This window comes from Delphinus delphis, chromosome 11, assembly GCF_949987515.2.
Source record: "Delphinus delphis chromosome 11, mDelDel1.2, whole genome shotgun sequence".
Classification (NCBI taxonomy): Eukaryota; Metazoa; Chordata; class Mammalia; order Artiodactyla; family Delphinidae; genus Delphinus; species Delphinus delphis.
This window is the reverse complement of record NC_082693.1, coordinates 10,387,469-10,413,904: the sequence shown is the minus strand read 5'-3', so window position 1 is coordinate 10,413,904 and position 26,436 is coordinate 10,387,469. Positions and strand designations below refer to the sequence as shown.

Here is a 26,436-nt window from a genome sequence, read left to right as displayed (position 1 = left end):
ATTGAGTTGATAAAAATCCAGCAGGTTTGGTAGCTCATATTGTGGAAGGGGATCTGACTCAAAGCAGCTGGTAACCAAATTTCATTCAAGTTTCATCTTCTTTTCTGCTGAAGATCGTGGTTGGATCTGGTGCTTGAGATCCACTACACACACAACAGCTCCTTGCAAAGTTTTCCTAAGGACTGCCTCTGAAATCTGCCATCAGAAACCGCATAGGGTAGTGATCATTTTGTAATGAATATAAATATGGAATCACTAGGTCGCACGCCTGAGACGAATATATTGTAAGTCAATTATACTTCCATCTGAAAAACAGAAAAAGAAATCGCACAGGGAGTGAGAGATTGCCAAGGGGATCTATAGCTCCAGGCAAAGGAAAAGAACAGGGGCTGGGTATGGGTTTTTGACACAGGCTGGGACTCAAGGAAGTGGAAGGATTATTACAGCAACTGGGAAGATGAACTCTTGCCTTCCCTTGCAGCCCCTCCTTTGACAGAAGGAGGCTCGTGTGGCTTGGAGGTTGCAGAGGAGTGACCTGGGGTGACCCAGAAAATGTCAGTCCTCATCCGGTCCCTCTCCCCACAGCTTCCATGCCCCGGGGGAGGGATGCCTGGAGGAGAAATGGGGGGGGGGTCAGGAAAGGCATCTGGGGAGGCAAAGGAAGATGAGAGGAGAGCTTAAAATATATGCTGACCACAGTCATTTTTTCTGATTCTTTCCTCAAACACCCCCTTTGGGAAAAAAAGTATCTAAAACAGACCACACAAGTGTTGACAGTAGAAGGAGCGCAGTACCAGAATTCTGAGCCCAGTTGCATTAAGTCCTTCAGGACTGAATTCCCTCCTCTGTAAAATGAGGGCTGTGGTTACCAACTACGGAAGCTCTGTGACCTTCTCAAACGCTACCGTTTTAGGCAGTGGAGTGTCCCACTCTGAAGGGTCAGGGAAGTGGTGGTAATCAGGAGGTTGCAGAAATCGGGGTCAGGCACCCAGCCTCTGCCACACAGACTCCTCTGCATACCTGGAAAACTTGAAGCCAAGGAGGCAAATCATTTTCTGCCCCGATGGAAGGGATGCCAGAAAATGACCACAGGTGGACCACAGAATTTCCAAAGGCAGCTGGCTATACCCTGGAGGCCGAGTTCCCAGATCCGGGGTCTCAGCAGTCGACACCTGAGAAAGATTTTTCTGAAGCTGCTACCTCCAGTTCTAAAGTAATCCCGTGTTTCAGGGTGGGGCTGGAACAGTGGCAAACCTGCAAACCCGGTAGCAACAGGAGGAAGTGGAAAAGGAGGGAAAGATTGACGGGGCTCAGTTCGGTTCTCAGGGATGCTGACAAGTCTAGAAATGACGGCAGAAAACCCAGAATGCGTGGGGAGGGGATTTCACCGCTGCATTTCCGGGGCCAGACCGTACTCTTGGTTTTGGCAAACTTTCCCTGACAAAAGCCAATGTTCTCACCACATAAATACTCTTCGACGTTAATAACAACAGCCTATGAGACCAATATCTGTAGATGCCTGGCTGCATGCAGATGAGCTGGAAATACCTTGGAGAGTTTCACAAAAACGAGACACGGGGCAATGAAGCTCCGGGAAAGGAGACGGAGCGTGGATTCTTTAAAGAAGGTGGGAGGGAGAATGCAAACGGCTCACACGTTCACGCCTTTTAAAATGGGACACGTTTGCCTCAAGCCATCTGAGTAGCTGCAGCCCTGCCTCGTACTCTTCACAGAAGAGCAGCTGTGGACTTAGGCTGAGTCCCTGAGGGCCGATACCTGAGGTGTCACCGCCATCCAGTGGAACCAGGGGGGATGGCCGCTGCGGACGGCCTCAGCCTAAAGTGAGAGGCAGAGACGACACTCGGTCTATTTCTCAACGGACAGTGAAAGATGAGGGGAAGGTTGTTGAGCTTCATTTCATTATCACCCATTTAGTTACAAGGGGATGCCGTTCTGGTTTCCAGCCGTCAATCAACCGACGTCACTCAAGGACCAGGCTGGGCTAAATGCACATTCTATGGCAGCCCAGGTGGAGACGGACACTCACAGGAGGGCTTTGAGACGCTCTTCTCCAGTAGCATAGCGACCCTCAGATTCCCAAACCTCCAGTCCCTGAGATGTCCCTATTTTAATAAAAGCATTTCATTATGTCCAGAAGACAGAGACCTGAAGTCAGGTTAGCATGAGTGAGGGGACAGTGCTATTTGAATGGGCAGCATTCTTCTGCCACCTGGAAAGTAAAAGAACTCAGTGAGGTGATGATCTACTTGTCCAAACTGTACTTCTTGCCTGTTTTTTAATTTTTTAATGTTTTGGGCCATGCCACGTGGCACATGGGATTTTAGTTCCCCAACCAGGGATCGAACCCATACCCCCTGCAGTGGAAGCGTGGAGGCTGAACCACGGGACTGCCAGGGAAGTCCCCAAACTGTATTTCTTGGAGGAGAAACCAATCTCCAGCGATGGGTGCCACTGCCGTGCCCTCTCCTGTCGTTTGATGGTTTGTTTTTAATTAATTAATTTATTTATTTTGTGGCTGTGTTGGGTCATCGCTGCTGTGCGCAGGCTTTCTCTAGCTGCGGCGAGCAGGGGCTACTTTTCGTTGTGGTGCACAGGTTTCTCATTGCAGTGGATTCTCTTGTTGTGGAACACAGGCTCTAGGCGCACAGGCTTCAGTACTTGTGACACGTGGGCTCCGTAGTTGTGGCTCGCGGGCTCTTGAGCGCAGGCTCAGTAGTTGTGGCACACGGGCTTAGTTGCTCCGCAGCATGTGGGATCTTCCCGGGCCAGGGCTTGAACCCCTGTCCCTTGCATTGGCGGGCAGATTCTTAACCACTGCGCCACCAGGGAAGCCCCCCTCTCCTGTTTTTGAAGAGGTTTGAGGATGGCCATCATGGGCTACAAAGGCCTGGCACGTTCTTTCCTTAATAAGAAAGCAAATTCAGAGTACTTTGTGGCTTTACCTCTCCTTCAGCCCCCTTTGCCTGGTTGACAGGCCAGAGACAGAGAAGGAGAGAAAGGAGGGAAGGAAATACGTGTTTCTTGAGTATCCACACTACGATAGATAATATCCATGAAACGATATTGTTTTCTCTTCACAACAAACCTCACTGGGTTATGGCCTCTTTGGGAAGCCTTGAATGGTCTGGAAGGATCCACATCATCGTTTGTAATTCCCCTTTTCAAGACAAAGCTGGGCTAACGTGAGTGCGAAATCATATGGGAAACAGTCAACTAAATGTCCGTGGAATGTCAATATCCCTAATTCGGCAAGCCATTAATTCCTCTCCAGCCTCTCCCCAGAAAACTGGGTTTTCTTTGTGATGAGAAGGCAAGCGTCAGGCTCTTAGGTGGTAACTCCCTAACTCAGCTATAATCTCGTAAAGGTCATTCAGTTTCTGTGCATGGGGATTTCTTTTTTTCTTCTTCACCCAAAAGCGAGCTTCAATTGCCCCGCCCCACAAAGCCGTTTCTGGGATTAAGCAAATGATCATTGTTAGGTACCCTTGTCTTTTCCGAGCGATATTATGAACCAGTTTTGTCAAATTAGGGATCTGGATTTATCCCCTCCTACAATTAAACTTCAGATGAAACGAGAAACTGCCTCTGAGGTCTCCTCCCTGTCTGACCCGGGCTGCCAAACCCCATTCTGAAGTTGCCACTCCTCTGTCTCCTGGAGCAAAACCTCAGGTCCATGACCCTTCCCAGCTTCCCCCTCACCTTTGCCGCTCACCCCCAAAACTGGGGAACACACACTTGTCGTAGACGTAAGGAGGAGGAAAGAAAGGTCAAGTCCACACCCAGTGGGACTGAACCTTGAACTTCAGCTCCCACATGAAGACGAGAGCGAGCCTGCGACTCTCCCGTGTCCGGTGTCCACCGCTCACACTGCCACAGCAACAGTCCAAGAGCTGCCACCACACCTTTATTGCATCTCCAGTGAAGAACAGTGAGTAACTTATTTTACAAGGCACGCTCCCCCGTGAGTGGACAATACCCACTTCCAGAACGCGGGGGGTGAACACGGTCTGAGGAGCGAGGGGATGGGAGAAGAATCAGTGCTTAGAGCACTGAGCAGAACTTAGAGCAACCCAGTGCCCACATTCTCCTGGCAGAGAGAAACTGGGCTTGTCCATGCTGGTGAGGGCTGGAGGGAGATCTCCCGGTGAAGCACAGGGGGCAGGGAGGTGAGTCTGTGGACCAACGGTGAGTCTGGGAGTGAATTGGCGCTGGGGACCCTGGTTAGGCAGCATCACAGAGGTTAGCAAATTTCGGGTGACTTTTAGCGCCTGCCATCCAGGAGGTGATGGGAGGTGAAGGGAGGTGTGGGTAAGTTGGCTTCCAGTGTAGATGTGGGCGGGGTGATGTGAGAGACGGGCCTTTGCTGGTCTGCTCAGATATGAGCTCTGCTCTGAGCCAAGCGATTCTCACAGAATCAGCCCACAGTTGGAAAAGTTGGCTTCTGAGGCTGAATGAGCCAGTGTGTGGTCAGATGACCAGAGCCTGAGTCATGTGTAAGATGGCAGGGACGGTTAAGGGCCACCCTGAGTTGCCCAAGACTCCCACTCGAGAGAAGGAGCCTAACTATGGGACAAAGGAAACAACTACAGTGCTGCTGAGATCTGCGGTCCCGTCGGCCCTCATTAACCCCAGAACAGAAGAATCATGGCTGAAGGCTGCAGGGAGGCGAGGTCTTCCTGTGATGTTCTGTACAGCTTCCTGGGAAGACTCAGGACTCAGCCCTCATCCCATGAACTCCCCGCTGGCTCTGTTGACGCGCTGTGTTCATCCCACCCTTCGGGACGTGTTAACTGACATCTTTCCTTCCTTCATAGTCACTGTAAGGGCTAACCCGGGACTGGGCCCGCGGAATGGAGAAGTCCTTTGGGGAGCTCCGATTCTGAAAAGAAAACACTCATATTGTTCAACCCACTCCACTTCCCGGCCATTTCCACGGCACTCTGCACTCCAACCTGGGCAGGAGTCTAACTTTCCTTCCCTTCCTCTAAGCCCTCCCCTGCCCTGCACTCCAGTCTCCTGTCCTAATCCCACGAGGCAGATTACAGGAAAGTAGACCCGCGATCCTTTCTAGGCGGCATCTAGGGGCCATCAGAGTGGCAACATCATCTATTCCCAAAGGACAAATACTCCTGGGGTGCTAACACTGCTGATGAGAAAAAGAGAAAGAGCTCATTTACCTGCAGCTGGAAATGGGTGGAGTACGGGGCATAGAACGTGTCACCTGTCTCTTCAGTACCTGAAACAGACAATGCAGATTAGGTAAATGTCAGGGTTCCCTCCTTGACAGCCCCCACCTGTGCTCGCCCCCGTTGAGTTATTTATAAAGCATGATGCTTTATCCCTTTCATTTTCTGTCTCCCTGGGAGACGGTCAGCTTCATGTGGAGGAGACTGCGTCCTCAAGCCCAGGCACAGGCAGCCCCAAACTGGTTGAACAAATGAATAACTAGCCGCGTATAATCACTACGGAAATGCTTTCCAAAACCTCTCCAGAGCCCTCCTCATCCTAGGACCACTCCAAAAGCACATCTGACACCAGTCTTTTCAGACACAGATCTGGCTGGAGGTGTACCTAGAGAGAATCTCACTGGAGAGTTACCCACTTCCTTACCTGCCCAAACGGGGGGGAAAAGTCACGATTTTCTTTGTGAAGGGATAGAACCTGTGAGTAATTGTTCTCTATGTATTTAGGGGAAATCAGAGGGATTTTTTTTTTCGCCGCACCACACAGCATGCGGGATGTTAGTTCCCCGACCAGCGATGGAAGCCATGCCCCTTGCAGTGGAAGTACCGAGTCCTAACCACTGGACCACCAGGGAAGTCCAAAATCAGAGGGATTTAAACTCAGGAACTAAACACATACGCTCATCATGAATACGATTTAGGGAATTCCCTGGAGGTCCAGTGGCTAGGACTCGGCGCTTTCACTGTCATGGCCTGGGTTCGATCCCTGGTTGGGGAGCTAAGATCCCACATGCCGCAGGGCACGGCTAAATAAATAAATAAATACAACGTAAAGCAATCCGTTTATTTCCCACCAAATTTACCTGTTCAGTTTACTCAATAAATACCTAAACACCCTCTGTCTGTAAGATATTGTGAGGAATAGAAGCATTAATCAGAATGATTCCTGCCCTGAGGGTGCCGCTGGAGTGTCCGGAATATATGACAGCTACACAAATAACTACGCGATGAGACAGACTCTGCTAAGGTCATCTCAAAGGTCTAGAGTTAGGCGGGCGGAGCAAAGACTGAGGGAGACTGGGGAATAGGGACTCTGCAAAAGGGCAAGAATAAGGAGGGACGCATCAGGCGGAGGACAGACGCTCTTTGAGCCCAGACACGCAGGCAGGAAATTGCAGGGACTTGGTTTGTTTGAACTGAGAGCACAGCTTCAGGGGTGGTGGGTTCAGGCTGTGAAAAGCCTCATCAAGGATTCAGGAAATGCAGTGGGTGCGGGGGCGCCAGTGAGGTGTGTGGGCAGGAAGGGGCAGTGGCCAGAGAAGTATTTTAGGGAGGGGAGGCTGGCGATGGCCAATGGAATGAAGGGAAAGAAGGATTAAAGGAAGGAAGACTAGGGACTTCCCTGGTGGTCCAGTGGGTAAGACCCCAAGCTCGCAATGCAGGGGGCCCAGGTTCCATCCCTGGTTGGGGAACTAGATCCCGCATGCCACAACTAAAGATCCCACGTGCCGCAACTAAGACCCTGCACAGCCTAAATAAATTAATGAATTAATAATAAGGGAAGGAAGACTAGTTAGGGACCCATAACACAGAGTCCAAGCATGAGGTGACAGAGTGAGAGTGTCCATTGGGAATTCACAGGAGGGGGTGGGTGGTACAATCTCCCCTCCGGCCCTCCCCCTCCCTTCACTCTTTCCACTGCGCAGGAGAGGGGCCAGGGCTGCAGAGAGAAACACCGGCAAGCTTTGCACTGAAGGCTTCAAGAGCAAAGAAATTTACTAGCTGGAGCTACGAACCTGGCCTTGGAGGTCCCTCACTCCTGTCCCACACCCACTCCCCTCCCCCGATTAGACCCAGAGGCTGATGTAAACCCAAGAGATCTATAGTTTCTGGCTATCAGTGCAGGCTGGCTGCTCAGGACTCCAGACAAGAGCAAAACTCCCTCCTGTGGGCCATGGATGGGCGACAAAATGTATCTCTTCAGGCTACATCGAAATCCTCCGTAAATTTATGGAGATTCCCACTGGTTTATGATAAAAGAGCTTTCTCCCCACTCTGTGCTCTGTGGTCACTGCACATTTCTGGAAGGATTGCCTAGTTGACATGTGTAAAGAACACCATCTCGCCCACTTGTCTCTGGGAATTTATCTAATCAATCTTTTTCCATTCCTTTGCTCCATCTTGTTTTGATTCAGAGAAATCTACAGGGTAGAACATACTAGATAAAGACCACCAAGGCCAGCTTCTAGTTCTACTTGTCTCTAACTAGCTGGATGATGTTTTCTTTTTTAAATTTTTATTTGTTTATTTTTTGGCCGCATTGGGTCTTTGCTGCTGCGCGCAGGCTTTCTCTAGTTGCAGCGAGCAGGGGCTACTCTTCGTTGTGGTGTGCGGACTTATTGTGGTGGCTTCTCTTGTTGCGGAGCACGGGCTCTAGGTGCATGGGCTTCTGTAGTTGTGGCTCACGGGCTCTAGAGCGCAGGTTCAGTAGTTGTGACACACGGGCTTAGTTGCTCCGTGGCATGTGGGATCTTCCCAGACCAGGGCTCGAACCCCTGTCCCCTGCATGGGCAGGTGGATTCTTAACCACTGCGCCACCAGGGAGGTCCCTCTAGCTGGATGATTTTAAGTAAGATCTGAGCCTTGGGGACCTTATCTGTTCTATCGGGAGTATGACCTGATAATCTTGCATGTTCCTTACGGTAATAATATCTTATGATTCTCCCCCGTTTTCCCACAAGGGATTCTCTACCCAGCCCGGCTCCGTACCTTGAGTGATTCCCTCTTGAGAATAAGCTATGTTCTCCACACCATAGTTCTGTTTCATGAGCTGAGGTTTACAGAAAGCGTCCTCCACAGGGTAATCCATGGGGTTCCGTTGCTTTGTGAGCAGCTGCAGCTCGGGCGCGATATAAGCCAACAGGAAAACCCAGCCGTTGGCCACCAAGGCTGAACTGAGGATGGTGTCATCCCACTGGGGGCCGGGGGTAGGAACAAAGAGCAGGGTGACCCACGCCACCCAGATAGCGATGGAGAGGAGCATAGTGAGGTAGATGTGGGTCCCGTGTCTCTTCCAGCCAGTGAAGGATCCCCGAAAGGTGAAAGAGGCCGTGACGAAGGTCAGCGTCATCAGGAAGAAGACGTAGATGAGCAGCATGACAAAGTCCTCGTTGCGCCGAGGAGGAGAAAGCTCGGAGAAGATGTCGACGTTGGTCCTGTTCATGGTGAGGACCACGTACTCGATGGCAATGACATCCTGCACCAGACTGAAGCCCAGGGCCAGGCCCAGCATCGCCAGCATGGAGAGGGGCTGCCTCCCTTGGACCAGCTTCGTCAGGTTGAAGGCGTGAACCAGGAGGCAAGAGAAGCAGAGGGCAAAGAGGATGCCGAAGAGGAAGAAGCGTGTGGGCCCCGTGCTGCCATCCAGGTGGATGATGAAGGCGAAGGGGAGGCCAAAGACCCCCAGCACACCCAGGAGGAAGAGGAACTGGGTGGGGAGCACTTTACGCCTGTTGGAGTCCTGGGCCTTGCAGATGAAAACCAGGAGGGCGATCATGAAGGCCACCGAGGTCACGACGCCCACCGACGCCAAGGCCTCTAAGACGATACCCCAGGCTGCCTTTTTATCGCAGAGCCTGTAGTACCTGGGGTCCAGGTTCGAGCGGCAACCATCGGGGACATCTGGGGCCATTCTCGTCCTGCAAGAAAGCAAAGTTGCAGGTGGGGGTGAATCTCCCCACCAACTCAGGCACAGAGGACCAAAAACGATTCGGAAACTATCTTGTATATTTAGCCAGGGTTTTGCCCCTGAACTTACAACGTTAGGTCAAGCTACTAGCTGTTCTCCACCTCTCATGGCAAATTCTAAAGGCTGATGAAGGGAAGAAACAATCTCATACCTTCCTCCCCGCAATTTAACTCTATTAACATTTACCCTGAAGCCAGAGGGCCCAGGGCTCTGATGAGGTGTTTCAAAGTCACATCTCAAAAAATACGTCACAAATAACTTGCCAGGGTTCCTGATATGTTTGGCTAGTGTTTCCTTAGGAATTGGTGAACGTGGAAATATGTAACCGTAAAGTTGACACTTTGGGAATTCCCTGGCGGTCCAGTGGTTAGCACTCAGTGCTCTCACTGGTGGGGTCTGGGTTAGATCCCTGGTCAGGCAGCTAAGATCCCACAAGCAGGGCAGTGTGGCCAAAAAATTTTAAAAGTAAACACTTTAAACATAATTTGTCAGTCTCCAGTTTTTTGCCACCTTGGGCCCAGCCTCAGATATTATTTGCAAGCGTTCCATTCTCTCATGGACAAGAGGAGTTATCTGAACTGTAGATTTCTCTGCGGAAGGCCAGCCTTCCCCTCTCGGCCACTGGGTCCTCTTCTTCAGCTCTGCTGTCACATATTATTTTCCCTTCTTAATTAAGGTTTGTAAGGATGGCTCTGCTAATCCAGAAAAGCAATGGAAGGGGCCTTCCCTGTCATAGGGTTGGCCACGCGTTGCGGCTTGTTTGATCTTAATTCCCCAGCTAGGGATCGAACCCATGCCCTCGGCAATGAAAGTGTGGAGTCCTAACCACTGGACCGCCAGGGAATTCCCCAGAGTGAGCTCTTAATTAGCTACCTGTAAGGAGGGATGGCCTGGATGACACAAAAACAGTGGGTGACCCAACAAAAAATATTACCAATAGCTAATGCTCATTTTTACTATGAATCAGAAACCCTTCTAATCACTTCTCATATATATATTTATTAGTTTAATTTGATAGCAATCCTATAAGGTAAAAATGATTATCCCTATTTGACAGATGAGGAAACTGAGGCAGGGAGAGATCAAGTTACTTGCCCAACATCACACAGCCAGGAAATGGCAGACGCAGGATTTGAATCCAGGTTACCTGGCTCTAGGTGAGGATCCCTGGTCTTAACGACTATAGGTGCTACCTCTCCAGGGAGTTCTAACTGGCCTTAGAATGCAATCTGAGATATTCCCTCCCCCTTCCTTCCCTCATCAGATGCCCCATAAACCAGCTATTTGTGGTCCTAATTCTACTCTCTTAGTTCAGCCCCATGAAGGATAGGCGCTTCCAGGTGATAGATGACCCACAAAGCAGGTAATCTACTCACCCACTCAGGGACAATGAGAAATCGACTTGAGGTAGAGCAGTTTACTTCCTATACATCTGTCCTTAATCTCCCAGATCTGCTGCCTTTTTTCCTTCCACAAGCTCCATGTCAATTTTAGACCCAGCTGATTTCCCAAACCCCATGAAATCAAATTCCTAGGGATTCAGGGCACACGTCGGAAGATGAGTTGGGAAATGGGAAGGGAAAGGAGTTTGTATATTTCCTCAAAATGGATGATTCTCAAATTCCAAAGCCAGTGTCAGATAAGATGTTGAAATTCAGGACCGCTGTGGTTTTAACAGCTTCTCAACAAAACTATAATTTTTTTCTGAATTATATTACTGTTTATAAGTTTCTATGGCACGATTCTTTTTGATTTGTTGTATACTATTTATGCATGTAATCTTTTTTGTTTTCTAGTGTTTCTTTTTCTGATAGGATTGCTCACTCAACAGAGAAATCTTTTGAATTGACTAGAAGACAAATATTGGGGGGATGGGGAGCGGGGGCAGAGTTAGAAGAAGGGAAGACTCATTGAGACCCCCTCCATAGAAAAGCACACGTGAGAGCTCTTGGCCTCTCCTAGTGCCAAATTGGGAGAAAATGTGCGTAAAGAAATCAGCAAGAAGAAGACAGCTAGGATTGAGAAGCAGGAAAAAGCAAAAAATACCCAGAGTCCTGCCTCTTTCCTTATAGCAGAAAAAACAGCTCAGAATTTCTGCACCATATACCCATAAATGCTTATAAACAAGATTTCTCGGGCCCTTCACAGCACTGTAGGGGTGCTGTGATCAACCCAAGACGAAAAAGAACGCCCTCCCCTCCCCTTCCATCCTGTCTCTTCAAAACCAAATCACAAAATATGACACAAATGAACTTATCCATGAGACAGAAACAGACTCACAGACGTAAAGAACAGACTTGTGGTTGCCAAGAGGGAGGGGGTGGGGGAGGGATGGATTGGGAGTTTGGGTTAGCTGATGTAAACTATTATATGTAAAATGGATAAACAAGGTCCTACTGCATAACACAGGGAACTATATTCAATATCCTGTAATAAATCACAATGGAAAAGAATTCTCTTTAAAAAGATCAAGGATTTCCCTGTTGGCACAGTGGTTAAGAATCTGCCTGCCAATGCAGGGGACATGGGTTCGATCCCCGGTCCGGGAAGATCCCACATGCCGCGGAGCAACTAATCCCATGCGCCACAACTACTGAGCCTGCGTTCTAGAGCCCAGAAGCCACAGCTACTGAAACCCGTGCGCCTAGAGCCCGTGGTCCGCAACAAGAGAAGCCCGTGCACTGCAACGAAGACCCAACGCGGTCAAAAATAAATAAATAAATTTATTTAAAAAAAAAAAAGATCAAATCACAAGACGGAGCGCAGCGAGGTGGGACACATAATGAGCAATTGCTGGCTGACTCTGCAGAGCAAACGAGCATCCTCCTCCACGTAGACAGAATTCAAACACCTGCTTCCCCTAAAGATGCAAAATACGGACTTCCCTGGTGGTCCAGTGGGTAAGACTCCACTCTCCCAATGCAGGACTCCAGGGTTCAATCCCTGGTCGAGGAACTGGATCCTACATGCCACAACTAAGAGCCCACATGCAGCAACTAAGAGTTCCCATGCCACCAACGAAGATCCCACGTGCTGCAACTAAGACCCAGCTCAGCCAACATAAATAAATAAATTCTAAAATAATAATAATAAATAAAGAGGCAAAATCATCTCTTCAGTTCAATGAGATAGCTGTGTCCCAGCATTTTTTTATTCCCATAGCCATTACGAAAAAATGATGTATATGTATATGCCATGTAACACATACATACATATATGAATGACTATTATGTAGATGCAAGAATTGTATATGTGTGGTGTGTTCGAATAAAATAAATAACTTAAATAATTGATGGCTTAAATCCATCTTCCATACTTTGTAATGAAATTTGCCTCTCCAAGCTTAACTTTTTTTTTTTTTTTTGGCCACGCTGGGTGGCATGCAGGATCTTAGTTCCCCGACCAGGGATCGAACTCGTGTACCCTGGAGGGGAAGCGCGAAGTCTTAACCACTGGACCTCCAGGGAAGTCCCTGCAAGCTTCACTTTGCAATATAGCCATTCATTCAACCAGCACCACTATGTGTCAATCATGTCAATCACTCTTCTAGATGCTCAATGGTAAAGGGGAAAACAGACATCAGACATGATCGTTGCTGTAGTAGAAGAAATGGACAGATGGACGTAATCTGCCACCACTGCCACGACCTTCCTGTGGCCTTCCCTGGCCAGGGGTCTGTCACCTGCAGTCCACTCCAGGAAAATGACACCCTGGTCATCCCGACTGCATGCAGAGCACAGAGCAAAGAGTGGGTTACGTTCCACCTCCCCAGGGCAGTGCAGAATGAGACACAGGAGGAAAAAGAAAGGCAAATGCACTTCAGATACAGGCAACCCCTGAAATACAAGGCCCCCCAAAGTCTGATACACTTGGCCCTGGGTGGAACCGGACAGGGAGAGGGGACACGTCCCCTTGTCTATGCTGAGGGTGCAGAAGAGGAAGAGCTGGGTCTAATTCAAGGGCAGCGTCACAGGGGAAGGGACCAGGATCCAGCATCCTCTTCACTCCCCACCTCCCCACCTCACTCCCTCTCAGATTAATCATAAGGGCAGTGTCCAGCTGGAAAGGTATTTCTCTCACCTCCCTGCCCTTCCCCAGAAACTCTCCTTCCCCACCCCTCAGGGCAGTGCTGTTTGTTGACAGGTAGTTGTTATCAAAATTACCTGATAATTATAAAGGAATCTGAACTTGATGACTCTCAGTCTTGAGAGACTGATGAGGTTTTCACCTAAAGGAAGGTCCTGGTGCTGCACAGAGGGATGGTAGGGCAGAGACTTCCTGCTCCCAACTTGGACCTCTAGCCCCTTCCCATCTGTGCAGCTGTGCAGGAAGGGTTTGTGTCTTGAGGCCTCCTGGTGCCCACAGACCAGGGTCCGACACTGTAAGCACATAAGGTAAGGGGTCCCTGGAGAAAGAGAACCAGGCGTGGCTTTCTTGACGTAAGAGAAGCCATTTTGGGCCTAAGTTGTTTTGTGATCTAAGCCTAGTCACAGTGCTTGCCCATGAACAGGTTTCAGAAATTAATGATCTTTTTTTTTTTTAAGATTGTTTCTTTTGGATGTGGACCATTTTTTTAAAGTCTTTATTGAATTTGTTACCATATTGCTTCTGTTTTATGTTTTGGTTTTCTGGCCAGGAGGCATGTGGGATCTTAGCTCCCCGACCAGGGATCAAACCCGCACCCACTGCATTGGAAGACGAAGTCTTAACCACTGGACCAGCAGGGAAGTCCCAGCAATTAATGATCTTAAGGGAACAAAAGAATGCAGAAATAAGCAACCGTGCTCAGGCAAGAGAAGTACCAACAGCAAAGATAATAGATCAGTTGTAAAGACTCCCAGCTCTGCTCAAAGATTAGCCTGAAGTGCTCAACCAGCAGATCAACTGGAGTCTGAGGGGTGATGGTGTTGACCTTTCCTGACCCTCATGACATCAGTCAGCAAAAGCTTGGACTCTGTGGATGCCTGAGCCCCTTCATGAATACGCATGGGGCCTTAGCTTGAAACGTCCCCAATTTTGCCATTTGGGGAGACACTGCTTTGGGCAAGATCGCCGGTGCTCTCCTTACCTGCTACAAGTAATAATAAATCCTTCCTTCTCCAGATCGTTGGCTTGGTTGTGCCTTTTGGTTCAACACTCACTAAGAAGTGAATCCAGTTTTCCAAGTAACACCACGAGCAATTGACAGTGGGTATGTAGAGAAGAACCCCACTTCCCCCAATTTCACCTCCACCTCCCACCCCCAATCGTGCAAGGGAGATGGAGAAACAGTCCCTGAATTACCTTTAAAATGCTTTTTTTAAACTAAAAATAGAAATACCATATGACCCAGCAGTCCCGATACTGGGCATATACCCTGAGAAAACCATAATTCAGAAAGAGTCATGTACCACTATGTTCATTGCAGCACTATTTACAATAGCCCGGAGATGGAAGCAACCTAAGTGTCCATCAACAGATGAACGGGTAAAGAAGATGAGGCACATGTATACAATGGAATATTACTCAGTCATAAAAAAGAAATGAAATTGAGTTATTTGTAGTGAGGTAGATGGATTAGTCTGTCATAGAGAGTGAAGTAAGTCAGAAAGAGAAAAACAAATACCATATGCTAACACATATATATGGAATCTAAAAAAAAGAAAAAAATGCTTATGAAGAACCTAGGGGCAGGACAGGAATAAAGATGCAGACGTAGAGAAAGGACTTGAGGACATGGGGAGGGGGAAGGGTAAGCTGGGACAAAGCGAGAGAGTGGCATGGACATATATACACTACCAAATGTAAAGTAGATAGCTAGTGGGAAGCAGCTGCATAGCACAGGGAGATCAGCTCGGTGCTTTGTGACCACCTAGAGGGGTGGGATAGGGAGAGTGGGAGGGAGACGCAAGAGGGAGGGGACATGGGGATATATGTATACGTATAGCTGACTCACTTTGTTATAAAGCAGAAACTAACACACCATTGTAAAGCAATTATACTCCAATAAAGATGTTAAAAAAAAGAATAAATTTTACCAAGATAAAGATAAAAAATAAAACATGAAAAAAAAAGATGTTTAAAAAACACTTTTTTTAATGTTTGTTTTTATTATAGAAAATTTCAAGCATACTCAAAAACAAAGAGAATAGTATAATGAAGGCCCATCATTTGGTTTCAAAACTTACCACTATTTGGCCAGTTTTCCTTCATCTACATCCTCATCCCACTCACTAGATCGTTCTTAATCTAGTGAGAAATCCCAGACATCATTCTATTCATATATGCTTCAGTATGTGTCTCTAAAAGATAAAACCCTTTTAAACTTAACCCCATTTTAAAAATTAACGATGGGGCTTCCCTGGTGGCGCAGCGGTTGAGAGTCCGCCTGCCGATGCAGGGGACACGGGTTCGTGCCCTGGTCCGGGAGGATCCCACATGCCGCGGAGCGGCTGGGCCCGTGAGCCATGGCCGCTGAGCCTGCGCGTCCGGAGCCTGTGCTCCGCAACGGGAGAGGCCACAACAGTGAGAGGCCCGTGTACCGCAAAATAAATAAAAAAATAAATTAAAAATTAACGATGACCCTTTAATATCAAATATCCAGTTAGGGTTCATAGTTCTCAGTTCTCTCAAACGGTTTTTTTTTTAAACTTCTGAGAAAGTAATCTTTTATCTGAGTGACTAATTTTTTTGGAATTATCCTTCCTACTTCACCTCTCCTCCACCCTCTTCCACCTAATTCACCCTCCTCCACCCCTTCCCCAGCATGACAGCGATTTCACAACGGGTCTGAAGTGTCCTAAGCACTTTGAATTCTGTCAGAGAGAAATCAAACTCACCAAACGCACTCACAAGCAGGTCTGCACTAAGGAGGCGCTGGGTCACATAGGGAATGGCCCAGATGAGCCACCAGGAAGGTGGCTGGGGACGAAGGACAGGGTTCTGAGAAGCTGAGGTCTTCTAGCAAGCAGGGTTTGAGGAAGAAAAGGGAAGCATCAGCATTTAGGATTAGAAACCGCCAGGAGCTAAAGCAACAGCCTCAGAGAAGAACCTAAGGGCTGGAGCAGAAGGAGAAAATGAAATGGAACTGGTGGTCATATGGACATCGTATGACCAGAGTCATAACCAGATTCTGGTCTGGTTATGTCTGCTCATAACCAGAGTCAAGGGCAGACAGACCTATGGGAATTCCCTGGTGGTCCAATGCTTAGGACTCTGCGCCCTCATTGCCGTGGCCCGGGTTCAATCCCTGGTCGAGGAACTAAGATCCCACGAGTTGCGAGACACAGCAAAGACAAAAAAGGGCAGAGAGACCTAGGGTCCAACCAAGAAAGGACTTGCTCCTACAAAGACCAAACGGGGGGCAGCCCTGGCCGCGGCTGGGCTCCTGTCTAAGTGACCCCAGGTGTCTTCTCTAGCGTGGATTCTGAGCAAGCAGAGACAGTAAGCAGAGGGATTTACTGGAATCCAGTCATTCACTCCCACTCACTTCCCTGATTGACTAAACCCTGCACTCTGGAGGGAGATGGTGAGGTTTCAGCGTGTGCACCCTCTGGCCTGAGACACGAGAAAGGACTTTGAGTCATGAGGGTGAGACCCTCTTCACTTATTACAGCAGCTGAGCCAACTACCGCCGTCCAATAATCCACCAACACCCACAACCAAGACGCTGACATCCCTCAGCACTGCCTTTAGCCCTTTTCAGGTGAGCCAAGGCATGGCAGAAAGGTTAAAAAAACAAAAACGAAGGAGGGAGGAAAGGGAGAGGGAAAGGAGAAAGAAGAACCAGAAACCGGGGCTGAGGGGGAGGGGAGGACAGGGAAGGAGGGAGTCGCTGCGCTCAATTCCCAGCCCTGTGACTCCGCCCCTTTAGGAAAGAGGGGTTTCAGCGGCCTCTGTGTGCGGACACCGTCTCCTGGAACCTCCAGCCTCTCCAAAGCGGGGCTGGGTGCTGAACGAGGGGGTCTGAGCCCATGTCCAGTTCCCCTGTTCACCCCTCCGGGCAACTCCTTGTAGACAATTTCCAAATCACTTTCTCCCTCCCCCTCATCCTCCTTCCTGCCCCATTTCCTGTCATTAAAAGAATACGTGCTGCAAACTCCTGACCAAACCCCAGACCAGGGCTGGAGGTGAGCTTGAAGGGTCTGAGTAGGGGCTGGGCTCAAGACACAAGGTGAACGCTCACCTGCCAGACAGAGCCACAGGGGTGCTAGAGCAGGACTGGCCCTAGATTGGCCTTGACACACAGCATTGACTGGGATGCAGGGACAAATTCCAGCATGTGAAGGGTCTCTCAGCTTCTCCTTTGCAACCTCTGAGACTCCTCTTTCCCCAGAGAGGTGGGGAGGTGTCTGGAGTTACTTACGTCCAGACCTAGTAGGTTTTCGAACTGACTGTATGCGGCCCACCCCAGATTACCTGAGCAGGAATTACCCGCGACCCTGAATCTTGCCCAGAGCTGATCTTATGTTCCTCCTTATGAGATCTGTCTCCTTCTGTCATCTAAAAAGAAGAAGACGATACATGTATAACTGATTCACTTTGCTGCACACCTGAAACTAACACAACACTGTAAATCAACTATATCCAATAAAAAAATATTTTTAATAAAAAGAAATAAAGAAGAGGACGATACTGACCTCTTAAGACAACTGCCTGGGGAATGATACCAAATAACTCAAGTGTTTGTTAAAGCTGGGCCTTCACACCATCCCAAGCCAGGCAAATTGGCAATTTTCTAGCATTTTAATTTTCTCTCTATTCTTGGAATTGCCACATTCAGTCAGTAGTAATAACAATAGTCACAATACAAGTATGATTAAAACTAATGACAACTACTGTCACATACTGAGTCCTCTTATGAGCCAGGCTCGATGCTGAGTGTTTGTTTTTCTATGTGTGTTCACTCATTGACATGCTTTTACATCTATTTTCTTATTTAATATTCCTACAACCCATTTTACAGGTGATAAGACTGACTCTTGGAGAGATGAAGTTACACATCCAGTGTGAATTAGTTAGGAAGAATATCCCTTTATGAGTAGTCTTAATTAGAATTTAATCTTTTGTTTCATCTCTAAATCACTATTACGCTCTCTGAAGCTTTTCTCCCTGACTCCAGCTTCACTCTATTTTTTTTTTTTTTTTGAAATTGAAGTATAGTTGATTTACAATGCTGTGTTAGGTCCTGGTGTACAGCAAAGTGATTCAGTTATACATATGTATATATTCTTTTTCGTATTCTTTTCCATTATGGTTTATTACAGGATATGGAATATAGTTCCCTGTGCTATACAATAGGACCCTGTTGTTTATCCATTCTCTGTATAATAGTTTGCATCTGCTAACCCCAAACTCCCAATCCATCCCTCCCTTACACCCCTCCCCTTGGCAACCACAAGTCTGTTCAAGCCTCTCTATTTAAACCACATCCAAAAAGTCTCCAAAATAAGCAATCCTGCATTTGGTCAATCTCCCTGCATTTGCTGTGGTAAGTGTACAAATCATGCAGACCCGCAGACAGAAGGTGTGGCCGCTGCCCCTAGGAGCACCAACAGAGTCACACTGACATACAAATAAGGCTTGCAGAGTGTGCAGGAATGCTGAGGGCACACGGAAAACAGGGACCCACTCTACCTAAAGTGTTAAAAAAAAAAAAAGACTTTAGAGAGGAGACCAGGGGGAGATGAGGCCTGAAAGATGGGCAGGGAATGGTGGGAGATTTTAAGAAGGGAGAACCAAATGGAGCTTAGAAATACAGGCTCGTGAGGAGAGAGATCCAGTTTAACTTTGTTAAATCTAAGATGAATTGGGGGGACTTCCCTGGCAGTTCAGTGGTTAAGACTCCACGCTTCCACCACAGGGGGCACGGGTTCGATCCCTGGTCGGGGAACTAAGATCTTTTTTTTAATTGAAGTATAGTTGATTTACAATGTTGGGTTAGTTTCATGTGTACAGCTAGGTGATTCAGTTATAAATATATTCATTCTTTTTTAGATTCTTTTCTCATATAGGTTATCACAGAGTATTGAGTAGAATTCCCTGTGCTATACAGTAGGTCCTTGTTGGTTTTCTGTCTCATATATAGTGAGGGGTGTGTGTGCGTTCATGCCAGATTATGCCCTCTTTTTACAGTGGAGGAAACAGAGGAACAGAGACATTAAATAACTTGCCCAAGATCACCTGGCTCTTAGAAGCCAGGCACCTGGGAGTTCCCTGGTGACTCAGTGGTTAGGACTCAGCACTTTCACCGCCACAGCCCGGGTTCAATCCCTGGTCAGGGAACTGAGATCCCACAAGCCGAGTGGCACGGCCAAAAAAAATTTTAAATAAAAGCCAGGCTCCACGACACCAGATTGTGCTGAGCCTGCGTGCTTGAACATGTGAGTCTGAGGCTCAGGAGAGGTTTGGGCTATGAGCACAGATGGGGGGTCACGGGCTCATAGCAGGTGTCGGAAGGCTTTGGAGGAGACCAGATCACACAGGGAGCCTGCACGGCAGCAAGAGAGCCAAAGACAGAACCCCGGGACACCGTCTCATGGAAGCAGGAGTCAGCAAAGGTTGTTCAAAGGAAATTGCCAGGGTTAGTACAAGAAACAAGCCCGGCTGGTTTCCTAGAAGTCCAGGAGCAGTTTCCCAAAGAGTGGTCGATGGAGTTAAATGATACAAGGGCAGCAAAGAAGAGAAGGCGTGGGAAGGAATCTTTGGGTTTAGCAATTTAAAAGCATAGCAAAAGAAAAATAAATAAATCATTAAAAGCATATTAATTAAATGCATAATTAAAAGCATATTAATTAAAAGCATATCAGCGCCTTTTTGTCTGTTATAACAGATTCAGCCTCAATGTGAGTTTCAAGGCTTTTCTCCAACTGGTCCTCCCATCCACTTTTTCCTGGTTTCCTCACTCCCCTCCCCACATCTGTACAAGGTAAGCAAAACTTCCAAGAGTCTTTTCTATCTGGAAGGGAACTGGGGCTCATCCAAGACCCTCTCTACAAAGTTGCTCTTTGCCTCATCCCATGCATTCTTCTCCTTGCCAGAAAGACCCTTCTCTTGTCTTATACGAAACATGTACCATGTTTCGTATAAACTTGACCCCAAACTTACCTCTACCGTGAGGGTTTTTTAATTATTAGTCCCATCTCATTCTAAATTTGTAGATCTCTTCATAGTTTTTACAATTAAGTATTTCTCGGTGCTCAAGTTTTTCCATATATATGTCATATATTATACATTAATATCAGTGCTAACTCGCCTATCAGATAACAAGCTTCTTACGGAAATAGAGCAAGTCTTCTATGTGTTGGTATCTCCCTATGTGCTCTGCACAGTGGTTGTTGAGCAAACGTTCTGGACTAAAACTGAGCGTGAATAGAACTCAAAGCAAGTTATTCATGAGCAAGTATGAGTAATGGGGAGGAAGAATTTGGGGAGCTGAAAATGTGCTGATGCTAACCCTTATATTTTTATCTAGGCTGAGCTCTAAGATGAGGCTGGAGTCCCACAGAAATTTCTCTGCCCTAGTGTGAAGGATTAGCTGTAAATGGAAAATGTCTACAGGGAAATGTCCAGGATCCCCTCTTCTGGGTAAGCCATCCGTATTCTGATGACATAAAAGTGATGCATCATGGCAACAGCTTATGAATAACATCTGAATATCACTGAGTTGAATTTCTATTAGTAACTGGGAGAAAATAAATCATCATTCCACCACAGGCAGATATAAACAAGTATAACAACAGTGTTCATCCCAATTTATTCACTTTTGGAGGTATTACCATCTTCCTCTGTTCTAAACTTTAGATAAATTACTGAAATATAAAATAAAATACTTGAAATCCCCTTTTTTAACTTAAGATTTTGAGTGAAACTACTAAATCTCTTAGGCCCAGAATTTTAAGATATGAAATTTCCAGGAAATAGGTGGATAAAGTGAAGGCCTCTACTGGTATACCACCTCAAAGCCCTCAAAGACACCTTCTTTCAAGTATTTTATTTCAGCATATGAAGGTAACATATTTATGTTCCCAAGCTAAACTTACCTCTCCTTACAAGCCTTTGTTTCTAAACCCTGAGAATGGTACTACCATACACTCAGTGTATCTAAAAATACAATATAGACTATCTAATGTGGGGGAAGATAGAGAGAGCAGACCATATGGCCAAAAATTAGATGACAATAGCAAGCAACTCTTATTACAATAAATGTAAATGGTAATTTTTTATTTTGAAAAGACTAAATTAAACCATATTATACCTATAAGAACCTCACCTAAAACAACAAGAGTCAGAAAAGTTGAAAGCAAAACAAAGGAAAAAATGAAAATAAGTGCAAAAAAAAGGAACAATAACATATGTTTATTTAGCAAGTATCATGTATCAGGTACAAAGTTAAATAATAGCTTGCTCAAGGTAAGAAAATTAAGTAAGAGTTGAGTTATTAATATCACACAAAGTTTAGTCAAGACAAAAAGCTATTATATTGACCTAAAAGCTTTTTTAATAGTAATTAAGAATACTCCACATTGAAGATACAACCATCATAAACTTTTATGCACTGAATAATACAGCACCAAAATACCTAAAACAAAAGCTACCAGAAATACAAGGAGAAATCAAAAGAAATACTATAGTTACAGAAACTTTAATACTTCTTTATCAGTCTTCAGCAGATGAAATAGAAAAAGCAAACAGTAATATGGTAAATTTTTATAAATGTTCTATGGATCCTTTAATATGCCCTATCTTCATATTTTATTAGATCTCTACTATTAATCATGTAATTCAGATCCTCTATATCTGTGATCAGCAAAGGACCAGATAATAAGGAACTTAGAAAATGGCTTTGCAGGCCATTTGTTTGCAGCTGAGAGCAGTCATAGATGATACACAGACAATGAGCATAACTGAGTTCCAATAAAACTTTATTTACAAAAACAGACTGTGGGAAGTGTTTTGCCAGGAATGTAGTTTACCAGCCCTCTCTATATGATTTCTTTTATAGAAGTGGTCATGGAATGTTTATAAAAACAGCATATTCTAGATCACACCAAAAAAAAAAAAGCCTGAAATAAGAAATGTACAGGAATAATGCACAGAAATGTATATAATCTGACCACAGGCAATAAAAATAGGAATATAAGTAGAAGCAAAAACACCAAACTACTCAGAAAATTTGAGACTCCTCAAGGAAAATTATTATTCGATTCATTGTTTTTAAAGGCCCTGTCATACCAACACATCATTTCCTACCCATTTCCTCAGCTCAGCCTGCGGAGTTTTAAATAGCAGTGGACCTGAAGACAAACCCCCAGAATGAGAATAAAAATCACAGTCAAAACTCTTCTTCACGCCCTCTTACCTTCAATGCCCACCAAGGAGTGGAATACAAAGAAGCAGACTCCAATGAGGCCCGAAGAGACACACACAGATAGAGAAGGGCTAGAGTCTCGCCCCGGGAAGGAGCTGGGGGCCTTTCCAAGACCCCTTAGGAGGAACTCAAGGCCCAGCCCAGGCCTCCTCACAGCTACAAGGCCTGCAGAGCTGGGATGAGAAATCAGGCTTCCTGACTCAAGGCTCAGAGCACTTCCCTGGAATGTTAGCTCGTTCTGAGTTCCGCTCATTCCCACCTGTCCTTGGAGCACCCACCTACCTCTCCACACCCCAGAGCAGCCTCTTTCCTGGGTGACACCTCTGCTGGCCCTCCTTCCCCGCCCCCCCCCCCCCCATTTCTTCCCTCTCCTAGGAGAAGCCAGCACACAGACCGGAGGGCGGAGTTCTGACCCCCCTATCCTCACCCCTCCCCAGGCCCCTCCTATCTGAAGTGGCTCAAGTATTCCCCTTCAGGAATGAGCCCACAGGCCTGGCCGATTCAACCAAACCCTTCAACAGGTGTGGCGTTTACAAAACCCTCAGAGGCAAAACTCAGCCTGGAAAGAAGTCAGGAATGGAAAGTCCTTCAAGTTCCTTGAACCGGAGCTGCTTCCCCTTCCTTCCCCCATTGATGTTTAAGGGACCATCTTGGACAGTTTGGGCCCATTCCCGAGTCCCATCTGGTTGGTGCCTGAAAGTGGGCTATTACTGGACATTCAACCCAGGGGATCCAGAGCAATTCAAGGGACAGCAGAGGAGGGAATGCTGCAGAGCTGAGGGCCGCACTCACGTCAAGAGAAGGGACGGCTTCCAGAATCTACTTCCCCAAATTCAGAAGGGCACACTTGTCGTGGAAGGACAGAATAAATGGACACTTTACAGTACCTGGGGAAAGTAGCAGTGGTCACCATCTCCTGCTTCCTGCCCACCCACGCAATTCCCTGCCATTCCTCTAAGATCTTCCTCCTACTTTTCTCTTCCCCTAGACTGACCCCAGAACTGCTCACCTGCCGGGCCAGGATTCCACCTACTCCGTTTGTTCAATGTGTCTGAGCAGAAACTATTTATCCTGATTATCTTTTTGCTCTCTGCCTCTTAGCCTGGGAATGGGCTGGGGGTGTGGGATCTGAATTGAATTAAACTACAGGAATTCCTTTCCTGGGATTGTTTTTTGCTCCGAGCCAGCTGCAGTCCATTATCAGGGTTTCTTTCCTCTTGTATCCCCCCTCCCAGCGCCGCTCTCGCACCCCCACCGCGCGTCCCCCCCGCCCCGGAGGATTGCAATCCCGAGGCCGGGCGCGTTCCGTGCTCAGTGCGCCTCACTTACCCTGGTACCTTGGCTTTGGCGAGTGAACTTGGCGCTGCTTCCCGCGCGCAGAGGCAGCACAGGAGCCCCTGGGTGCTAGCGGAGCCCGCGGGCAGCAATCCCGCCCTCCCGGCGCGGAGCAGTTATAAAGGCGGCTGTCGCCGGCGGGAGGAGGGAGAGAAGGGGTGAGCAGAGGCACAAGGGGCGGGGGAGGGTCAGGGTGGGGTGGGGTAGAGGACACGCCTATTCCAGTTCCACTGCACCGCTTGCTGTTATGAAAATAAAGTCCCCGTGCCAGGGAATGAGCCAAAAGCCGCCTGACGTCAGCAGCACAGCCACCCTTGAAATAGGTGGTGGTGGTGATGGGAGGGGCCACCCAAGGCACCCAACCCGCCCCACCCGGCGCATCAGCAGCTCAGGACGTCCCAGGGCGGCGGGTGGGGGGTGCGGGGGGGTAAAGAAAGGAGTCAGAGGGGACCGCTCAGTATCCGTCCTGCCTGCTGTCACCTCCAGGAGGGAGCCACACCTGCCCTTGCTCCGGGCACTCCTGTGCGCCCAGGGCAAGGGCTAGACAGCTTGCAGTGCCTGGGGCCCCTGGGAAGCTAGGCCCGGGACAGGAGGAGCTGGCCACCCTCTCGGATCTCCCCAGCCAAGGCAGGTGAAGCCAAGGAAAGCCTCCTTCCTGGGCCCAGAGTCAGCTCTGCAGTTCCGCCGTCGGAGCTGTCCCCAGACGGGCACCGTGAAGGCTGCCCCAGTGCGGAGAGACGGGGAGATGTTTCCCTGTCTACTTTCCTACCTCTCTTAAAGCCTTGATGATGCAGGTGGAGGAGAATGTGGATGCCAGATAAAATTATGAAATAAAGGAATTTGCCTTTGGTGTCTGGTTCCCTCTCCCTCCGCTGCCCACTCCTTGGCCGTGATCAAGCCAGTGCCACTGAAACCTGTCTTTATTGACTTGTCAGACAGTCCCTGAGTGGCTGCCTCCCGGGTGCTGGCCTCAGGCAAGGCCCTACCCCACTGCCTGGCAGGGGGGCGCTGTGTGCTTTTAAGGTGCTGTTTAGTATGCACACTGGTCAGCTACCTGGGATACTATGCATATAATGAACGGGGGGGCCTAGGGTTCCCCGGCTTTCTCCTCACGTCTCCTCACACCCCAAGTTTCCAGTCTTTTTAAAGGTGACTTTTTGGAGACAGTGCCTCCACCTTTGTTAGGTTTTTATTTCTCTCTCTCAAGAAACCACAGCCAATGTCTTGAGTCCTGGAACACTTCCCTTGAGGCTTGCAGCTCAAGTCCACAGGCTCCTCTCACAGGCTCCTAGGCGTGCATGTGCGTGTGCGTGTGCGTGTGTGTGTGATTGTCAGGGACTGGAAATGACGGTGCCTTTTAGTGCGTGTCATCTGCTGAATCAGGTCTCCTCTCGTGACCAGTTTTCTCATCTGTTGAATGAGGAAGTTGAACTAATTCAGCCTTGTCCCATAGATATGTCATTCAAGCCATGACGGTCAGCCACACGTGTAATTTAAACTTTCTAGCAGCCACATTAAAAGAAATAAAAAGAAACAGGAGGAATTAATTTTCATGATGTATTTTACATAACCCAAGAGACCCCAGACATTATCATTTCAACATGTAATCAATATTTTTAAAACTATTAATGAGCTACTTTACATTCTTTTTTTTTTCAAACTACATCCTCAAAGGCCCAGTATGTGTCTTATGCTTCCAGCCCTGACCAGATTGGACCAGCCACAGATCAAGTGCTCAGAAGCCCTGGACCAGCCGTTTCTAAGGGCTCTTCGGGCACTGGCATTTTAGGGGTCTGGATCACCAAGGCTAGGGTGAGGTTCATGACATCAAGAAAAAAATATCAGGGCTTTCCTGGTGGCGCAGTGGTTGAGAGTCCGCCTGCCGATGCAGGGGACGCGTGTTCGTGCCCCGGTCCGGGAAGATCCCACATGCCGCGGAGCAGCTGGGCCCGTGAGCCATGGCCGCTGAGCCTGCGCGTCCGGAGCCTGTGCTCCGCAACAGGAGAGGTCACAGCGGTGAGAGGCCCGCGTAGCAAAAAAAAAAAAAAAAAAAAAAAAAAATGTCAAATTGGAGGAGGTAGTGAAAGCAGAGGGCTCATCACTGTGGGGATCTGCCCCACATCCCCCTACCTCCGACGTCTACAAGAAACTCGGGGAAACCTAGTGAGAAAGGGGTGCATGTGTTTTGTTTCTCCTGTTGCTGCCCCTTCCCTAGTGCCGGCTGGCGGGCGGGCTGGTGGGTCCAGGGCTGCGTGCAGGACAGCTTTATGGGGTTGCGTTTTGAAGCCCGGCCCTTGGTCGCCTGTGCCCATGAGTGTCCGCCCTTCTGTTGACTTCAGATTTCCCACCTTGTCCTCTTAGCACTCTCCCTTCTACCCTCCTTTTAACCTCCTTTCCTCCTGCCATCCCTTTATCAGTAGCCAGCCCAGCGCCAAGCCAGGACTGGGGTGAGGCACTCAGGGCACAACATTTAAGGTGGCACTAACACAGCCCTGAGAGTGGGCGCCCTCTTAAAATCTGATCCCTGGGTGCCTTGCGCTGCCCCAGAATCCTTGCGGGTCCAGCTGTCTGAGAGGTGGGGTAGGGCTGGGAGGTAGACTGAGGAGGGCGGGGTAGCTGAGTAATTGTGAGACGCCCCCAAGGAAGACAGGGAGGGACCCAGTAGCTGAAATAATTCATTTGCTGATGGTCCAGAGAACAAGGTTGAGGCCCTTGGAAATCAGTGAGAGAAAGACCATAAGGGGAGTCTGGAGACCCAGGTACGATCCAACTCAAGTTCTCCTCCTCTGAGTGTTACCTGG

The 26,436-nt window shown here is 48.0% G+C and overlaps 1 protein-coding gene across 4 annotated transcripts; it reads right to left on the bottom strand.

Moving 5' to 3' along the window:
• Positions 1-3,903: 3,903 nt before the first annotated feature.
• Positions 3,904-23,745, bottom strand: GPRC5A (G protein-coupled receptor class C group 5 member A). 4 transcript variants are annotated; one of them, XM_060026113.1, is made up of 5 exons: positions 23,630-23,696; positions 17,350-17,433; positions 7,974-8,902; positions 5,199-5,257; positions 3,904-4,900 (listed from the first exon to the last, which is right to left on the bottom strand). In XM_060026113.1, exons 3-5 carry the CDS (start codon positions 8,893-8,895, stop codon positions 4,808-4,810), a joined length of 1,074 nt encoding a protein of 357 aa, XP_059882096.1. In that variant the 5' UTR covers positions 8,896-8,902; positions 17,350-17,433; positions 23,630-23,696; the 3' UTR covers positions 3,904-4,807. The 4 variants fall into 4 exon arrangements, with proteins under 4 accessions (XP_059882096.1, XP_059882094.1, XP_059882097.1 ...); XM_060026111.1 differs by lacking the exon at positions 17,350-17,433 and having other exon boundaries at positions 23,630-23,745; XM_060026114.1 differs by lacking the exons at positions 17,350-17,433; positions 23,630-23,696 and adding an exon at positions 23,093-23,206.
• Between the last annotated feature and the right edge of the window lie 2,691 nt (positions 23,746-26,436).